This window comes from Schistocerca piceifrons, chromosome 6 (assembly GCF_021461385.2).
Source record: "Schistocerca piceifrons isolate TAMUIC-IGC-003096 chromosome 6, iqSchPice1.1, whole genome shotgun sequence".
NCBI lineage: Eukaryota > Metazoa > Arthropoda > Insecta > Orthoptera > Acrididae > Schistocerca > Schistocerca piceifrons.
The window spans coordinates 490,016,421-490,037,186 of record NC_060143.1 but is presented as its reverse complement, the minus strand read 5'-3'; the positions used below and the strand labels follow the sequence as shown (position 1 = coordinate 490,037,186).

Genomic DNA, 20,766 nt, shown 5'->3' with positions numbered 1-20,766 from the left:
TAAATTTTCTTCTCTGTGGTGATTGTGAGCGAACTGAATTCTCAATTTTTGTGCCAACATTAATACGTAATTTTCAAAACACGTCCACTAAGTACTTGCTGACGCATGAAACAATGATACTTAAAGAAAGGCATATACACAAGACACACTGTCTGTAGTAATACATACAGATTTTTGAACTGGCAAATCATATTCAGAAATGAAAGCTGTTTTAAAAATCTTCTGCTCTTGCAGTGTTTTTAAAGATGAAAACCGTAAGTAAGTCTTCTTTTACAGTGATATCTGACCACATCAGTCTCACAAAAATTCTAACTTTATGTGAAATACTCCATCTTGATATTATCTATGATTTTATTATTTTTTTTAAACGTGGAATACAAGGACCCACTAGCTGCCAGAAAGCACTCCTTAACAAATATGCCACCACCTAATGGTTTTCCATTCCTATGTTTGATGAAAGACTTATTTGTACAGACATTACAAAAAACATCAGCTGTGATTGCTCCTATCATATCGCTGAATACTGACCATTCCTCCTGAGACACACTGTATTAGGAAGTGACAAAGTTGACTGTTTGGTTGAGAGTTGGCGAAGCCAACAAATGCTATCCAAATGGCCGACACTGGCCACAACTGATACATTATATTACACCCTTCACTACTTCCTTTCATGTGGAATCATTACATAGTTGCAATACAAGCTACAATTACAAAACAAATTATAGAAACACAGGTGGCTGGACTTTACATTTCATTCAGTTCCAGGTTATTCTACGAGTCTGGCAAAGCAACATTCTCCATTAACATGGTCACTGACTTCTGCCCCTTGAACTATTATTCATAGCAGAACAAAATTCAAATTATTTCGCACTGGTGTTTATAAAGGTTCACTTTCCTGATGTTTTTGTTTCGATAGCATGCTTAACCCGAGAAAAGGCAGTTAACTCTGAAAAAAATTTAATTACAATTTTTTCTTCATTACTGCGGTCAAAAATGCAGTCCAGTTACCTCTGCCAAAATATACTAGTTCATTTATATTACATTTTACTCAGTTGAGCTAATGTACAAGGCTTATTACTTTTCTGATAAGCTTTCCCACAAAAAAACAGTTACTTATAGTTTACAGTTAAAATGAAGTATATGTAAGGCATCATGGAGATTTCCCTCTCAATACCTTTGGCCTGTGCAGCAAGTGTAACAGTGACCAGTTTATACTATGTGACAGACAAGCCGCAGCACTCTTACGCCTCATGCAAAATCAAAAACCAGAGTTTGCAGTATCACCCGTCTGCTTCAACCGGTGACGTAATTGTTTTATGCTATGCAACATCACAGTGGCCAGTGTATTTGAAATTGATCATGGTTACTGAGGGTGTGCTAGAGTAAGTGGTGGCATTCTCTAGTGTTTCTAAGTTGTTTGTGAGTCACTGGACTGACTTAGTGCTGTTTGTAAGAATAATATTGAAAGTGTTTGTAATGACTTGGTACCACATTATTTTGATGTTGACTGTTAAGGGCAACAGATCTGTTTTCGGGTTTGGAATTATTAGTGTTGTGTGTTGTTTGTAGTTGGAAACATAATTTTGTTAGTTATGGATATGACAATGGATTTCACGAGTAGGTCATTGCATGCTGCAGTGGGGGATGACACGCTGACCACGATTACATTCCTACAGTTGCGCAATCTAATTGCCGAGTATGTAAAGCGTGAAGTTTGTGGAGAACATGTGGGATTGACCAAAGTTGCTGAATCTCAGACCAGGGACCAGAGCATGTGCTGTTGTTAGAAGGAAAATGTATGGGGTTCGAACTGGAAGGGTTCCAGTTCTGAAAAATCTAGGCCAGTCATTAGATTTTGTTGTTGACTTACTATTTTTGCTATTGCTTAAGTTTGTTTTTATTTTGAAGGTGTGAATGGTGTTATTTTTTTATTTTATTTGAGTGTTGTGTTTAGAATTGTTATTTACTTGGGAGGGTGGGGGTTTAGGAAGGGAAGGGGGGTTGGGTTTGAGAGGAATAGAAGACTTGGTTTTTATTTTGTTTCCCAGTGTGTGTGTGTGTGTGTGTGTGTGTGTGTGTGTGTGTGTGTGTGTGTGAGCTGAATTTGGTTGTTGGTATGGTTTTCTTCGTCTTTCTCTTCCTCTAGTATCAAGGGCGGTAAGTGTATTTGTGGGCATAAAAAACAGCCCCCCTTCCAAACAAAAAAAAAAAAATAAAAATTGTATATATCACACCAAAACACACACACACACACACACACACACACACACAAATGCATACACGAACAGACCACAGATACTTCGATAGTTACACTCATAAGTTTGGCAGTAATATTCGATCTTTGGCAAAAACATTTGACAGTCGGCAACAGAAACCAAAACATTGCATTAAAACAAGCGTTCAGTGCATAGTGCTGTGGAATGCAGAAAAAACAGCAAATTGGCGCTCATAGGAAGAAGAACAAGACCAAAAATGCAACAGGAGCGTAATATGTAAGAAACTGTCTACGCAACCTGTAAGTACAGTTCAAAACATTACTACTTAATAGGAAATACCAACCACCAGAACTGTTTATAACCTATAGGCACAGTGACAAAAATGTAAATAAAATAGCTAACATATGTACATATTACAGGCCACTGATGATGCCTTGCAGAAAATAAAGGCGAAACGCGTATGGCACTAAAATTGTGTTTTATTCAGTTGCTGTCAGACGGTCCATAAGTGAAAATCATCAACATACCGTAGTATTACGCGCAACTGAGGAGGACAGGACCAAAAAATTGAAGAGCGTGTTTCTTGTCTTTAAAAACTGGTGTTGATGCAATCTTGTTAGCAGAAGATAATGATGTTGAATTGTGATTGGTAGATAACATGGAGTTTCTTTGACTACATTCGTGAGTTGACGTTTTTGATATTACGTATATGAGCGAGTTTCGGTGCTGGGGTACCACCTACTTCAATTCAGGTCAAGCTAAGTGCTCAACACCAGATTTGTTGAGCAGTGTGTAGTTTTGTGGTAGCTTAGATTTCGCTTCAGCTATATATGTCCAGTAAAATTTCCAATACAGCTTTTTCTAGGTTTTGCTTTGAGGTTTCATTGACTGTATTTTGTTTGTTTGATTTTTGCATAGCTATTTGTTTTGGTATGTCCTCATTATTAGGATTGACGTACATTTAGTTTGTCCCACCCAAAACCCCATAATTCCGGTGGCAGTCTCATTAGTTTCATGTTATTTCTGCAATTTTTTTGTTGTTGTATATGTCTATTACCCACCTACACACAATACCCAAATAAAAAAGTAAAAACAAGAAATATTATTCACAACTTTGAAATAATAAAACAAACCACGAGCAACAGCAAAAACAGTATGTCATTACTACAGTCTCCCTAATGGCCAGCTTATAATTCTCAAACCAGGAGCCCCTCCAAATAGAATGCCATATGTACCACCGACAATGCCACAAACACTGGTCCCTGATCCGAGGTGCTGGAACTTTGGTCAGTCCCACACCTTCTCCATGAACTTAACACTTCACATACTCTGCAATTAGATCTGTTTAGTGTGTGCAGTCACAGTTACCACACTGTATAAGAATGAAGTAGCTGTCACTTTGACAATGTCACAGTTTAAAGCTGACAGTTGGTACCACAATCTGCAGTTATCCCTTATGTCCTTCCCCCATCTTGGTTACAGATAAAAGTTCTTTTAACAGTGAGAGCATTCATCCGAGTTTGACAGGGTAGAGCAAATAGCTCACAAATGTCTTATAAAATCGATAAACTACCAAAAGTTTTGCAGAGTCTTCAACTAAACGTAGACCTCAATTCTGTATGTATCAAAACAATTGCCTGATAACTCTGTCACAGTACCATTTCATTCTGTAGTGGTAATTAAATAGGCCTGTTTAGCAAATATTACACTTTTTGGAAATTAAGACATGTTATTTCGCTCTATGACCTCTGTGTGACTCATTAAGTAACCTTAAATGTTATACAACACCCATCAACTCTCAAAAGTTACTTAAAAAACCACTGTCTTTAGGTTTTCAACAAAGACTTTATTCACTACACGGCGATAAAGTAAACTGTATAGTCTCACCACCACTCTTCCAATTATGTTTAGCACACCAGGTAATGCCCATGCCTCACCTACAAGGTTTAAGGGGCTCCGGAATGCCCTATACTTGCAATGTTAAAATAACGCTTATAAATTACATCTTTCCTCACAAAGTATTTGAGGTAGGAAGTTGAACTTTTTACAGATTATTTATTGGAATATGGGCTACAACTTAACATAGGGATTTTACAAAATTTTCGTTCAGTTATTAAAGATGATTTTTTTTTCAACTGTAATGAAAATTCACAACATTTTTTTGCAATTTTTTATTTATATATTCAAAAATATACAGTTTTTTAGAAAAAGGCTGTGTTAAATTATGCAGAAGGTACTGTGTAACATTTACTGAAAGTTTGAAACAAATATGTTTGGAAGATCCTTAGAAAACATGTAATTAGTATGAGAAAATAAAAGTTTTGGGAATCGAGCGACAAAGATTGGATTAACTTTTTAGTGCATTCCAGGTCCATAGGATGGATTATCTTCATCCTCTGCAAACTCTTCCTCCAGCTTCCTCTTGTTACTCCTCCTGTTTACTCTTGCTTGTATTTCTAGACTCTTTACAGCCCTGTCTGCAGCCCGAAGGCGTTCCTTGTCTAAAGCAAGCATCGCTCGTTGTTGTGTTCGTAGATTTTGCTACCATTTTCTTCAGTTGCAGTTACTGCAACACTGTTCCAAAAGGTGGTCATGTATGAACACTTATCACATTTCAGTTGTATTTCACTAGCAAGTCCTACGTGCTTAATTATGGAGAGTTCCAGACCAACTTCACTACAATGAATACATCTTACACAGTTTGAAAAAATTCTTTTGAGAACCGACATATCAAATATTTCATTCACATCTGATTCGCCCATAAAACATTCATAGTCTTCACTCATTGAACCAAGCTTCTTCTGTGAAGTATTTTCTTTCCCACTTTGACTGCTATGGGCAGGTGTACTTGAGAGGTTAGTTTCACTCACTTGGTTATCGTCTTTATTGTTTACAGTAATAACACATACCTTTGGCTTTCCAACATTTCTCCTTTTCTTAAAAGCCTTCAGAGGATTTCTAATAACTTTACTTTTACTCATTATTATACTTCAACAAAACAGAGACTCAAGAAACAGAATTAATTACGAATATTTTCGAGATAACGACAGAGTAAATAAACATGAAACAATCGACAATCACACCAGCGATATATATTGAACCATCACAGGTTAGTCACAACACATACTTTATCTCACATCACTAAAATGTACCTGATGAACACGGACGTTAATAATAACACCATTTGACAGCAGTTTAACAGCGCCACAGTGGGTCACGCCCATGTAGAACACATTTCAAAAAAAATTTAAAAATAGTTGTAGTCTTCGGAATTGAATAAATTATATATCTATTAAAAGGTAATAGTCTGCAGATTCAGAAAACGCAAAAAAGTAAAAATTGAACTTTTCATGATTTTGAGCCTTTCCGGAGCCCCTTAAGTAAACAGACAAGACAAGGCGGCATATACAGTCAGGCCTCCGGCACCTGTCACCGTGTCCAGGGCCGCCAGCTTCGCTACTATGTGGCGTGTGGCTCACAGCACACACCACTGCAATTGGTGGGCACTGTTTTACATCTTTACATCCATGTGGTTACACCATACCCTTCCACAGGTGGCTACATAGATCTGTGCTCCACCCAGAGGAGGCCATACATGTCCCAGACTCTGACGGATCAAAATCCACTTCACGTCTCTGCAATGGACACTGCCTGTTGTGACCACTGCTGCTCTCTCTGCCTCCAGAGTTGTCGTGTCATCTTCCCAGTGGCCCAAATCAGCCACTACGCTTCCAACAGCCACTCACAAGGCACCACTTTGTCATGGTTTCCAATTGTTGTCTAAGTGTTCTTCGCCTCTTACTACCATGTCAAACTCTCTTTCTCGCTCCTCAAGAAATGGTCCAGGATGGACAGTTTTCATAAATCATGTTGTGAAGATATTTTCTCTCTCAAGCGTACTTTGTTTCATTACTGTAACAAGCAGTTGTGTCACTAAAGTGTTTTTATTACTCCTCAGCAGAGGACAGAACACTCTGACCTTTAATATCTCACTTATCGTCACCTTCAAAATTTATGAAAAAAGTTTATACAACACACTAAAAAATCAAATTCAGATGACATCTGGATAAGGAGCTATAAATTAATATATACAGCTGTGTGATGCAATACAAACTGTATGCAGACTGCAACAAATAGTGTAAAGTACAGAAAAACATGTTAAACTCTTAAAATGGTGGTGTTATAGTGATGTGAAAAGGCCATCAAAGCCATGCAAATTTTAACTGCAGCAAGCTGGTAGTGACACAACAGGAAATATTGTGTGTGTGTGTGTGTGTGTGTGTGTGTGTGTGTGTGTGTGTGTGTGTGTGTGTGAATACCATTTCCTATCAAATCTTAGATGGCAGTATGCCTGCTACTCACACAGTGAAAGTTGTACCAAAAGATGATGTATATTGTGACTATACCAAACTACCATGAAGATGGAGTTTGAGAGGACCCTGCATTGCTGTAATCCCTTCAGGGAAGTTGGACAGAACAGTTACACAAAACGCTTTACGCAAAGTGAATATGTGGATGTTTTGTATGATCAGTGGCAAAATGACAGACCACCCAATATGTAACAAATTTAAAAAAACATTAAAATGGAAACAAGGGCCTGTGACTGAATCAACTACATTGAAACAGATAGGAATCACAAACCTGCCTACCTCCCCTGACAAGAGGAAACACTGCTTTAGTTGCATTAAATGACAGTCTTGTATTTCTTGGTGAGCCCAGGTGAAAAAGACAAGAAAGAGAGAAAACATGCACAGAAATAGTGCAAGAATGAGTCTGGGGTATTCCAGAGTAAATATGTATCCAGTGTGGAGAAAACACAGAGGGCGAAATAAACATGTAATCTGAAATTATAATGCAACTGAAAGAAAAATTCAGTACTAGCACCATTGAGTATTCAAAAGAGCCAAATGTTGACGCTTCTTCCAAAAAGTTGTAGCATCCATAGGACTGAAAATAAATTATAAGCTCAAAGTGTTTAGTGAGGACAGGACTGTAATTAGTCAAAGAATGTGGTATCTTATCAATTCCCAATCCAAGACAGATGTACCATAACTGAAAACATGGCAAGTCATGTCACAGAATCCTACATCAAAGAAGGTTGTTTGCTATTTGTTTGGGAAAGATTTTGTTTGTGCAAGGGAAAAATGGACCAATGTCATAAACAAAAATGATTGGTATCGGAAAGCATGGAATAGCTGTTATCAAGTATTCAAAGATTAACATCCAGGACTAAAAATAGGATTATCAAATTCTGCTACTTAAGACTAAAGTACTGTATTCCAGCTGACACCACTGGTACCCACAATATGTGTGTGTGTGTGTTTTTCAGTATTCACCACAATGTGAAGCTTTGTTAAAAGTTTCCAATTTCAAAGAGTTGACACATGATGCTGTCAACTTAACACACATAAAGACACTGTCTTGCTCAGATCATTTGCAACCCTGCACAGCCGAAACATTACATGCCAACATGTGAGAACTGCCTCGGTACAAATTTTTACGCATTATACCTAGGGAGAGGTGTTAAACAAAAATGAGACTGATGGAATAACATACAAACTGCGGACACCTACAGATTGATCACCTCTCAAGACAAGTCAATCTTCTATAGAAGACCTCTTAGAATACGTCACAAGCAAATTAAAAAAAGTCCTGCTACTGTCCCTCATAGTTGTCCAACAGCCTGAATTTCTATAGCAGAAAAGAGGGACTTGTGACAATGAATACATCATAATATGTGCTTTTGCAGATAATGGTCCATTTGTCCTGCAGGATGAGGTCCAAGGGCTTTACTGGAACAATGCACAGACCACCATCCACCTATTTGTTGTTTATTAAAGACATCCAGAAACTATGCAACAGATCAAATGTCATTTGTCATCTTAACCGGGTGCCTCAAACATGACATTGAGTAAGATTACCGGATACTGGGAACCATCCATCTGCTTTGACCAACAACGTTACCACCAAGCTGAAAACTTTCATCTCAAGCATATCCAACATGGCCACCAAATCATCAGTCATAACACCCACAAAAATACAAACAACACACTAACCCTTTCAATGACTAAATCCAATTAAATTAGCAGTACAACTGCGGGAACAGGGGGTTCTGGGTGGGAACAATCTAAGATTTCAATAAGAAAAATACCAACAGCTTTCAAGACACAACACACTTCAAAAAAAACAACACACTCACAACTTCCAAAAAATAAAACACGACAAAATCTTATAACACACGCCATAAGATAAAGGTATCCCAAACTTGAGTTTACCTAAATAGCTCAATTCCAAACCAGTGTATAAATAACCCCCACCCCTCTACCAAACTACAAAAGGCAATATCCCTGTCTCCAATTAACCTATGCAGCTCAACCCTGGACCAGGACAGCAACAACAAACCACTGGAGCATACCACCTCTTCATACACCGCAGTGACATCACACAACACATCACAGTGCAACAACATCATGTCTCAAAGCAGAGGAATAGTATCATACAACCAAGTATACCTCACCGAATGTCCATCTTTTCCATCATTTAGGCCACAGAATGCCAAAGTGCCTGTATTACATCTCGGGTGGTGCCGCAGCCCAGTGATTTCAATGTCTGTGCCACATCACTCAGCAAAGGACCATGTGGTGGTGTTGCTGTCTGTGCCCGTCTGCAGTGCATCTGCAATGCTCTGACACCCAGACAGTTGTCTGAATGGTGTTCCAAGAACATTACAGTGTATCATTTTCTTTACACAACTAGTATGATCACGCAATGAGTATGACGATGAATCCCTCCTTCAAGAGCAGTTTGCATAGACTGTTATTCCTACTGGACATAACCAACATCCAAATGATACATTTCTTTTTTCCAATTATCAGACATCATAAGTGAATCTCTAAAACTGACCTAACGCACTTCAGACCTCTATGGTATTACAGGGTTTGTTGCATCCAAGTATGCAGATCACTGGCAGCTTGCATATGTTTCAAATTTTAATGAAGGTAATAATGGGGTTACAAATAGCTTCCTACATTGTCATGACCCTTCACCTTCATTTGTATACCCTGAGTGATCTGTCACCTTTAAATTTTGCAAAGGTTGATGCGATAACAGCAACAAGCCAGACATATGTCATTTCACCAAAATAAGCCCAGTGTAATATCTTGCTACTCAGTACTGAGGCATGATAAGAGCTGATGACACACTTATGTTGGTTTGCATAAACTGAACCTGTTTGCCAGGAAAACCACCACATTTGGTTTGGATAGTTACATTATGCCTTTCATTGCTGAAAGTTAGAGGTCATAATTTGTTACCTTGCAATTTGCTATTGGCCTGTTCACCCTCTTACCATCCTGTACATTGCTACAACACCACCTTTCCAATAGTTAAAATGTTTTTCGGTACTTTACACCATTTTGCTGCATTCTGCGTACAGCTTGAACTACTTTATCACTTATCATATCTCCTAATCCGAATATCATCCCATCTTGATTTTTCATGTGTTGTATACTGCAATACGAAGAAGATTTTTTTTTTTTTTTTTTTTTTTTCACCAATTTCGAATCTGACATGTTTTGATATATTCATGGTGAAGGTCACCGACATCCACTGCATAGGTCTACACTGTTTCAATATGGCCATATTTCATATCATTTGAAAGCTTGAACCCGTACCATTACAAAATTATCTGTTTCACAGTTCTATCTTTAATATAACAGATGCTACAGCCATTTTTGTCCGCAAATTTTCAGAACTTCAGGTGGCCATTAGTTTTGTCTTACTTGCATTACAATTCTGTAATTCAACACCTTTCAACCTCTCGTCATGTGCTATGGGCACACCAAATCTGTCGAAATTCAGAGATGGACAGGGTGGGACTTGTATTGACTTGACATGGAATGACTCTTTTGCTGCTCTATGTAGTGCACTTCCAGCAATCATGTTCCAAATTTCAATAATAATGACAACTAGTTTTGATCAACAACTGGAACAAACCTCAGCCTCTTTTAAAATGACATTCCTTATTCTCAATGCTCACAAATTAAAAGCAATGGGTGGAGATATTTATTAACACACTCTCTGATTGATCTGTTTCTCTGCCTATTACTCCTGCTTCTCAGAAGTAAAGCTCTCAGATGTGAGATGAGTCAGGCTATACATCAATTCGCAGAAGCAACCACTCTAGGCTTGTTCTTGTTGTTTTCAGTCCAAAGACTGGTTTAATGCAGCTGTCCATACTACTCTATCCCGTGCAAGCCTCTTCATCTCCTGATTAACTACTGCAACCTACATCCCCCTGAATCAGCTCACTGTATTCATCTCTTTGTCTCCCTCTTACAATTTTTACCCCCCATGATTCCCTCTAGTACTAAATTGGTGATCCCTTGATGCCTCAGATGAGTCCTATCAACCAATCCCTTCCTCTAGTCAACTTGTGCCACAAATTCCTCTTCTCCCCAGTTCAATTCAGTGCCTCCTCATTAGTTACGTAATCTACCCATCTAATCCTCAACATTCTTCTGTAGCAACACATTTCAAAAGCTTCTATTCTCTTCTTGTCTAAACTGTTTATCATCCATGTTTCCCTTTAATACATCTCTACACTCCATATAAATAATACTTTCAGAAAAGAATTCCTGATACTTAAATCTATACTCGATTTTAAATTTCTCTTCTTCAGAAATGTTTTCCTTGTCATTGTCAGTATACATTTTATATCCTTTCTACTTTGCCCATCATCAGTATTTTGCTTCTCAAATATCAAAACTCATCTACTGCTTTAAGGGTCTCATTTCTTGATCTTATTCGTTCAGCATCACCTGATTTAATTCAACTAGATTACATCATCCTCGTTTCGCTTTAGTTCATGTTCATCTTGTATCCTCCTCTGAAGATACTGTCCATTCTGTTCAGCTGCTCTTCAAGTTCTTTGCTGTTTCTGACAGAATTACGTCTTCATCAGCAAACCTAAAAGTTTTTATTTCAACTCCCTGGGCTTTAATATCTAATCCAAATTTTTCTTTTGTTTCCTTTACTGCTTGCTTGACATACAGAGCGAACAACATCGGTGATAGGCTACAACTCTGTCTCACTCCCTTCTCAACCACTGCTTCCCATTCATGCCCCTCGACTCTTGTTAACTGCCATCTGGAATCTGTACAAATTGTAAGTAAATTTTTGCTCTCTGTAATCTACCCCAGCCGCCTTCAGAATTTGAAAGCGAGTATTCCAGTCAATATTGTCTCACATGTTTCTACATTTCTCAGGAATCCAAACTGATCCTCCTCTACCAGTTTCTTCATTCTTCTGTAAAGAATTCGTGTTAGTATTTTGTGGCCGTGACTTATTAAATTCTGATAGTTCAGTAATTTTCACATGTCAGCACCTACTTTCTTTGGAATTGGGATTATTATATTCTTGAAGTCTGACTGAGCGTATTTTGCCTGTCTCACACATCTTGTTCCCCAGATGGAAGAATTTTGTCATGGCTGGCTCTTCCAAGGCTATCAGTAGCTCTAATGCAGTGTTGTCTTCTCTCGGGTCTTGTTTCAACATGAGCCTTTTAGTGCTTTGTTGAATTCTTCATGCAGAATCATATCTCCCTTCCCATCTTCATCTATGTCCTCTTCCCTTTCCATACTATCCCTTGTACAGAGCATCTACATACACCTTCCACCTTTCTGCTTTCCCTCTTTTTTCTTACGAATGGTTTTCCATCTGAGCTCTTCATATTGGTACAGGTGGTTTTCTCCAAACGTCTACAATTTTCCTGTAGGCAGTATCTATCTTATCCCTAGTGATACATGCTTCTACATCCTTACATTTGTCCTCTAGCCATTCCTGCTCAGCCATTTTGCACTTCCAGTCGATCTCATTTTCTATACATTGTCTTCAGTTTTAATCTGCAGTTCATAACCAATAAATTGTGGTCAGACTCCACATCTGATCTAGAAATGTCTTTAAATTTAAAATCTGCTTCCTAAATCTCTGTCTAACCATTATATAATCAATCTGAAACCTTCCGGTGTCTCCAGGTCTCCTCCATGTTCACAACCTGCTTTCATGATTACTAAACCAAGTGTTAGCAATGATTAAATTATGCTCTGTGCAAAATTCTACCAGACGGCTTCCACTTTCATTCTTTTCCCCCAGTCGACATTCACCTACTACATTTCCCCCCCTTTCTTTTCCCACTATTGAATTCCAGCCCCCACGACTTAAATTTTTGGCTCCCTTAACTACCTGAATAATTTCTTTTATCTCATCATACATTTCCTAAATATCCCCATCTGTGGAACCTGTTACCATATAAACCTGGGGGTGTGGGCTTCGTGTCTATCTTGGCTACAATAATGCGTTCACCATGCCATTCACAGTAGTGTATCCGCATTCCTATTTTTTTTTTAAGTTACTCCTGCATTACCCCTATTTGATTTTGTACTTATAATCCTGTATTCATCTGATCAGAAGTCATTTTCCTCCTGCCACCATACTTCTCTAATTCTCACTATATATAACTTTAAACAATCCATTTCCCTTTTTAAATTTTCTAGCCCACCTCCCTGATTAAGGCATCTGACATTCCACACTCCGATCCGTAGAATGCCAGCTTTGTTTCTCCTGGTAACAATGTCCTAAGTAGTCCCCATCCGGAGATACAAATGGGGGACTACTTTACCTCTGCAATATTTTACCCAAAGCGATACCATCATCATTTAAGAGCTGCATGTTCTCGGGAAAAATTGCAACTGTAGTTTCCCTTGTTGTTTGCAGTACCAGCACAGCAAGGCCGTTTTGGTAGGTTGGTTGGTTGGTTTGTGGGAGTAAAGGGACCAGACTGCTATGGTCATAGGTCCCTTTTTCCAAAATTGCAAACACCCACACAGAATAAAAACGAACAATGGAAAAGACGACACACGACACAGGACAAGAAAGACGTAGACAGAGACCAGACAAATGGAATTGAAATCACACAGAGTGTGACAGTGGTTGGCCGACCATAGAGACAAAAAAGGAAAAGTCAACCACTGAAAAAACACACTAAAAATTCAGTCTAAAATCGTAGGCCAAAAGCCAGACTCAACACAAAAGAGGACGAACACTTAGATTAAGTGATAAAAGCCCCCTGCCCAAATAAAACGCAAAACTAAGCCTGCCATGGCAATGTCATCTGTTAAAAGGGCAGGGAGCATATCAGGCAGCACAAATGTCTGCCTGCTAAAAGGGGACAGGCCAGCGAAATGTGAACCACTGTCGAAGCCACCCTGCAGCGAGATAGAGGCGGGTCCTCACGGCACAGTAAATATCTGTGTGTCAGCCAGGTGTGGCCAATGCGGAGCTGACAAAGGACAACTGAGTCCCTGCGAGTGACTCGCATGGATGACCGCCACACAGCCGTCGTCTCCTTGCTAGCACGGAGTTTATTGGGTGCGGTCAGATTGCGTCATTCAGCGTACCATGGCGCGAAAACTTTGCGGCGTAAGACTGCTTGCAAATCAGTCTCCAGGAGGCCAATGTCCACAGTTGGTTTACTTGTGGCCCGTTTGGCCAGGCGGTCAACATGTTCATTGGCCCCGATGCCGACATGACCAGGGGTCCACACAAAGACCACAGAGCGGCCGCAACGGGCAAGGGTATGGAGGGACTTCTGGATAGCCATCACCAGACGAGAGCAAGGGAAACACTGGTCGATAGCTCATAAACCGCTCAGGGAGTCGCTACAGATAACGAAGGACTCACCTTAACAGGAGCCGATATACTCTAGGGCATGAAAGATGGCGACCAGTTCAGCAGTGAAAATGCTGCAGCCAGCCAGCAATGAGCGTTGTTCATAATGGTCCCCTACAGTGAGAGCATAACCGACACGTGCAGCAATCATCGAACCATCAGTGTAAACAACACCAGAGCCCTGATACATGGCAAGGATGGAAAGAAAGTGGCAGCGGAAGGCTTCTGGAGGGACTGAGTCCCTCGGGCCCTCTGCCAATCCGAGCCGAAGGCAAGGGCGGGGCGCACACCACGGGGGTGTATGTAGGGGGGGCGGAAAGGAGGTGGAAGAGGGAAAACCCCAAGCCCGGAGAAAACTCTCTGACGCGGGCCGCGATCGTACAACCCGACCAGGGCCAACATTCTGGGAGATGGATGACCAACCGAGGGAACAGGAGACGATAATTAGGATGCCCGGGCAAGCTACAAACATGTGTAGCATAAGCGGCCAGTAAACGTTTGCGCCATAACCGCAGTGGAGGGACACCTGCCTCCACAAGTATACTGTCCACAGGGCTGGTCCGGAAAGCTCCAGTGGCAAGTCAGATCCCATTGTGAAGGATTGGGTCCAGCACCCGCAATGCAGAAGGTGATGCTGAACCATAAGCCAGGTTCGCATAATCCAGGCGGGACTGGATTAGCACCTGGTAGAGCCATAAGGGGGTAGATCGGTCGGCGACCCAGCTGGTGTGGCTCAAGTATCGCAGACCATTAAGATGCCGCCAACACATCTGTTTAAGCTGCCAAATATGTGGGAGCCTGTCAACCGGGCATCAAATACCACACCCAAAAACCGATGTGTCTCCACCACAGCAAGAAGTTCGCCGGCAAGATAAAGCCATGGCTCAGGGTGAACTGTGTGTCGCCGGCAGAAATGCATAACGCAGGTCTTGGCAGCCGAAAACTGGAAGCCATGCGCCACAGCCCAAGATTGCGCCTTGCAGACAGCGCCCTGCAGCTGACGTTCAGCAGCTGCAATGCCAATGGAGCTATAGTAGAGGCAGAAGTCGTCAGCATACAAGCCGCAGTGAGCCCGTTAATTGCAATTAAAAACAGGCAGACACTTTAGACAGATCCCTGTGGTACCCTGTTCTCCTGAGCTCGGGGGGAACTATGGGAGGCCGCAACTTGCATGCGGAAGGTACGGCGCGACAGAAAGTTTCATATGAAAATCGGCAGCTGACCCCATTGACCCCAACCATGATGCGTAGAGAGGATGTGATGGCACCATGTTATATCATACGCCTTCCGCATGTCAAAAAAGACAGCGACGAGGTGCCCACGGCAGGCAAAGGCCATACGGATGGCTGACTCCAGGCCCACCAGATTGTCAGCGGCAGAGCGGCCTTTACGGAACCCACCCTGAGACAGAGCCAGAAGGCCCTGAGACTCGAGTACCCAACCCAACCACCGGCTCACCATGCGTACGAGCAACTTGCAAAGAACATTGGTGAGGCTATCGGGTGGTAGCTGGCCACCGCCAATGGGTTCTTGCCAGGTTTCAAAACGGGGATAACAATGCCTTCCCGCCATTGTGACGGAAACTCACCCTTGACCAGTTGTAAAGGTCGAGGAGGCGTCATTGGCAGTCCACTGAGAGGTGTTTCAGCATCTGACAGTGGATGCGATCTGGCCCAGGAGCTGTATCAGGGCAAGCGGCTAGGGCACTGTGGAATTCCCACACACTGAATGGAACATTGTAGGATTCAGGATGACGAGTGTGAAATGAAAGGTTCCGACGTTCCAACCACTCTTTAATGGAGCGGAAGGCCAGTGGGTAATTCACAGAAGCGTTCCCGAGAGCAAAATGGTCTGCTAAGCGGTTTGCAATTATGTCGAGTCAGTACAAACTGCTCCATTCAGGGACAGCGCAGGGATGCTGACAGGGGTCCGATAGCCATAGAGGCACCTAATCTTGGCCTAAACCTGCAATGGAGAGATATGGAGGACAATGGTGGAGACATACCATTCCCAGCACTCCTGCTTGTGTTGGCGAATGATGCAGCGGGCCTACGCACGGAGCCTTTTAAAGGCAATGAGGTTGTCTAAGGAGGGATGCCGCTTGTGACACTGGAGCACTTGCCTGCGATCTTTAATCACCTCGGCAATGGCAGGCGACCACCAAGGCACAGTCCTCCACTGAGGGGACCCAGAAGAACAGGGAATGGCAGATTCTGCGGCAGTAACAATGCCGGTGGTGACAGAGTGAACCACCGCATCAATGGCTGCATTAGAAAGATGCTCAATAGCGGCTATGGAGGAGAACAAGTCCCAGTCAGCCTTATTCACAGCCCATCTGCAAGGGCGCCCAGAAGAGTGACGCCGTGGCAGTGACAGAAAGATTGGAAAGTGGTCACTACCACACAGTTCGTCATGCACACTCCATTGGGCAGACAGTAAGAGGCTAGGGCTGCAGATCGAAAGGTCAATGGCGGAGTACGTGCCATGCGCCACAATACATTCTCAACGGTGGCACTTCGACCTGTTGCCACCGACCCACCCCACAGAGGGTTATGGGTGTTGAAGTCGCCCAGTAACAGGAAAGGTGGCGGCAGTTGGGCTATCAGCACAGCCAGGACTTGCTGTGGGATATCACCATCCGGTGGAAGATACAGACTGCAGACAGTAACAGCCTGTGGCATCCACACCCGAACAGCGACAGCCTCTGAAGATGTTTGTAGAGGGACAGATTCGCTGTGAAGAGAGAAGGACATAGATGCAGACACCACCAGATACCCTTTCATAAGCTGCCCGATTCTTATAATAACTCCGATAGCCACGGAGGGCGGGGGTTCGCATCGCTAGCAAGCAAGTTTCTTGAAGAGCAATGCAGAAGAAACGGTGAAGGCTGAGAAGTTGTCGGAGCTAGGCAAGATGGTGGAAGAAATTGCCGCATTTCCACTGGAGGATGGCATTGTCCATGGCTGAGAAAGGTGTGAAGGGGCTGGGAAGCCAGATTACACCACTGTGTCACCTGCTACCACCGATTCAGTACCCATGTGAGTGACATCCATTGCGTCCGAGGGTCCGGCGAGATCTAGGTCCTCAGCGGACACAAGAATCTCTACCTCATCCTCAGACGCAGAGCTTGTGGGAAGTGGTGGAGTGGGGTGCCACCGCAGGTTCCTTGGTCTTATGGGTCCTCAATTTCGCTTTCTCGCACTGTTCCCTTGGTTGCCTTCACTGGGAGGGCTTCTTGGAGTCAGTCTCCGGGACAGAAGACGATTGCGAAGCCCTACGACCAGCGATCTGTGGCTTCTTCAGCCACTGGTGGGTGTCCGCTGTGCTGCTGGGAGGAACCTGGGAAGGGAGTGACCCAAGGGATCCCTTCCTAGCAAGAGAAGCCGACGAAGACTTACACTTCTCCAGCCTGGAAGTGGGGACCGGTGTCCCCAGTGGTTGAGGTGGTGCTGCTCCCGAGGGAGGTGATGCAGGAACAACAGGGAGGGAAAAGCCCCCCACCATCTCAGGGGCAGGTGTGTTCCTTCGACTCAGAGCTGACTGCAAGTGTTGTAGCTGATGGAACTGTAGCAGGAGTGACAGTGGCGGCATAAGAAGACGTCATGTGCATGGGATGAAGCCATTCAAATTTCCACTTAGCCTCAGTGTAGGTCAGTCGGTCCAGGGTCTTGTATTCCATTATTTTCCTTTCCTTCTGCAGAATCAGACAGTCCAGCGAGCAAGGGGGATGAGAGGCGGGGCACATGGAGTATCAGGATGGGAAGGATGACCACAATCAAGACACGAGGCTGGAAGCACAGCAGGAAGACATATGGCCGAACTTCCAACACTTGAAGCACGGCATTGGGGGAGGGATATAGGGATTTACATCACAGCGGTAGACCATCACCTTGGCCTTCTCAGGTAATGTGTCACCCTCGAAGGCCAAGATGAAGGCACCGGTGGCAACTTTATGATCCCTCGGACCCCAGTGGACGCACCGGACAAAATGGACACCACGTCACTCTAAGTTGGCGCACAGCTCGTCATCGGATTGTAAAAGGAGATCCCTGTGGAAAATAATGCCCTGGACCATATTTAAGCTTTTATGGGGCGTGATAGTAACTGAAACATCCCCCAGCTTCTTACAAGCGAGCAAGGCCCGTGACTGGGCAGAGGATGCTGTTTTTGTCAAGACTGAACCAGACCGCATTTTGGACAAGCCCTCCACCTCCCCGAACTTGTCCTCTGAGGCTTCACGGATACAAAGGATTCCCCATCAGCTCTTGTACAGACAAGATACCGGGGCAAATATATTTCACTGTCATTCATAGACTTTCGTTCCCCCCCATGGTGTGGACAGAGAGGGGAACAATTTAGGGTCATACACGTTAGCTTTAATGTGAGCCCTCGAATGCTTGGAGACTGCTGGTGGCTGGCCACCAGTGAGAGGTGATGTACCACGCTTCATTGCGGGTCATCCGCCCTGATGCCACCTACTCCGACCAAGGGCCCTCCCCACGGGCGCCACCCAGCCTCAGCAAGGGCTATCTGGTAGGATGGCCATTGCCAGGAGTCTCGATGCCCCAGGAGGATAGGCATCTATGCCTTGGCATAAGTGGGGAGTTAACGGTGCAGGCATCAGCAGAGCGATCCCTGTGTTGTCAGGGGGCTACAACCAACAGGGTACATGGCGGTCCCATCACAATGGACTGGCTACCGTGCTGGATCTTAGGTGCAAAAATGTCCAAGGCCGTCGTCTCAGCAAAAGGCAACACTGCATAGTGCATAGTGGTAATCACACCCAGGAACGTATCCTCGCCCAAGAGATGGAAAACGGGCGGGACAGTATTGCAAAGACGACAAAGCCGGCTAAAGGTCTCAAAGCATGACAGATACAGTGCACCATGTAAGGCGCCCTTCCCCAATCAGCTCACTCTTCGGAAGAATTTAGAAAGATGGAGGTCAAACCTGAGATGGGACCATCACATAAGGCCAAAACTTTTGAGACTCCTTTTAGTCACCTCTTACGACAGGCAGGAATACCGTAGGCCTATTCTAACCCCCGAACCCGCAGGGGGGGGGGGGGGGGGGGGGGACGTTTTGGTTGGCCTATCTGTATTGCTGAGGCACACAACCCTCCCCACCAACAGCAAGGTCCAGGGTCCATAGGATACTCTAGGCTTATGTATAATATATTTACAATCAATTACAACTACTGCCAATTGCACCCATTAATAATTATGAAAATCACACACAATTATTGAAATCATAAATGTGAGTAGATTAGCAGTAGTTCTAATTATTTGCTAGCACTTTTTACAGACGTAGCCTGCATTGGGTGCTTCTGCCAATTTAAGTGTAAGTTTGACATGCTCCATATCCCTGAAGGCCGTGCGCCATGATAGAATTTATTCAGCACAATGTGTGTATGATGAAAAACCTTGTTGCTTTTCTGGGTAAAAGCTACATACCAGAACCCCCTTGTGTGTATGGAACAGACATGAACAGTAGGCTGTAATACCAGTCAATTCGTTAACACAACCTTCATTTGGTTTTCACATTCACTGGCTTCACCAATGCACAACCAGTTTGTCACCTATCACCTTTGTTTGTGACCAGTGACAAATATAGTTAGTCTTTCTCCTAGTAGCACTGTCACCAGACTCCACAGGAACAATGTCCTCAACATTTAACTTTAGTGCAGCCAGAGACCCAGGCTGGGTAGGATTACTGACCATTTGTAGTTAAATGTATATTGTATTTAAATTAAATGTGTCACACTACAGGACTCTACAGATGGTGGTTTACAATAAAATATACAACTACAAAAGCTTCACTGAACGTTATTCGTGTGTTGAAATTTGTTAGGATGAAAAAACTAAGTTGCTGTCCACTACTATGGCACACTCTATGCACCCCCATGCTTTATCAGGAATGTATTTTTCAATAACAATAACTTCTCATTCACTCAAGTTCCACAGACCCCTCAGGATGTGGAACAAGTCAAAGTGTACATTAACACTACCTACATATGGTGCATAAAAATCAATTTTTACTTACAGTTTTCCCCTTGACCCATTCTGTTGCCAACGAGCTAGAAGCAATTGCTGAGCCACATCCAAATGTTTTAAATTTGGCGTCTATAATTTTTCCGTTATCGTCCACTTTTATCTGAAGTTTCATCACATCACCGCACGCCGGAGCACCAACCAACCCGGTCCCAACTCTGCTGTCATTCTTGTCCAGTGATCCCACATTTCTTGGGTTTTCGTAGTGATCCAATACCTGTCAAAACCAATGATACACAATAGTCTAGTTCCGATTTTCATTTCTTAGAAAGCTCGTATTGCGCAGTAGGCCTAAATATCTTACTTTTTCATGATAATACAATGCTGGGGTACTTGTGCACCGCACTTTCAGCAGAGACGGCCGCAAAGTTTTTGAAAGCCCTCTGATCAACGACATACTGCACAACTATCGTTGCGCTTCTATTGCACAAAAATTTTCTACTGTTGCACCACAAGAACTGCGTAGTGCGTACTTCTCAGCTGCTGCAGAACAGACTAAACATCAATATAGTACCAGAGATAAAATTATTTCGTTTTTTAGTCAATAATACCGCTGCCTTCTATATCACGAATACTAGCACTACAGCAACAGACCGATAGCAGCGATTGCTGTCACTCAACAGAATCTAATGGAAATACTCATATACTCTGTGACGCTTTAATTACGCTCATTTTATTTTCGTAACGGCATCGTGGGTTTGAGAAGAAAATGAGTTTTTGTTGATAAACGTTTATTTTCACTCTCCATGCTTCACGTTCAAAAGAAGACTACC

At 42.8% G+C, this 20,766-nt stretch overlaps 1 protein-coding gene across 1 annotated transcript in view; it reads right to left on the bottom strand.

Moving 5' to 3' along the window:
• LOC124802631 (iron-sulfur cluster assembly scaffold protein IscU) overlaps positions 1-20,518 on the bottom strand; it is a 49,538-nt gene extending 29,020 nt beyond the window's left edge. Inside the window, exons 1-2 of the mRNA XM_047263525.1 lie at positions 20,298-20,518; positions 19,986-20,210 (exon numbers count right to left, since the gene is read on the bottom strand). Of these exons, the coding sequence (XP_047119481.1) occupies positions 19,986-20,210; positions 20,298-20,390 (318 nt within the window). The 5' untranslated portion in view covers positions 20,391-20,518. The remainder of the gene's footprint in view (positions 1-19,985; positions 20,211-20,297) is intronic.
• Positions 20,519-20,766: the final 248 nt, after the last annotated feature.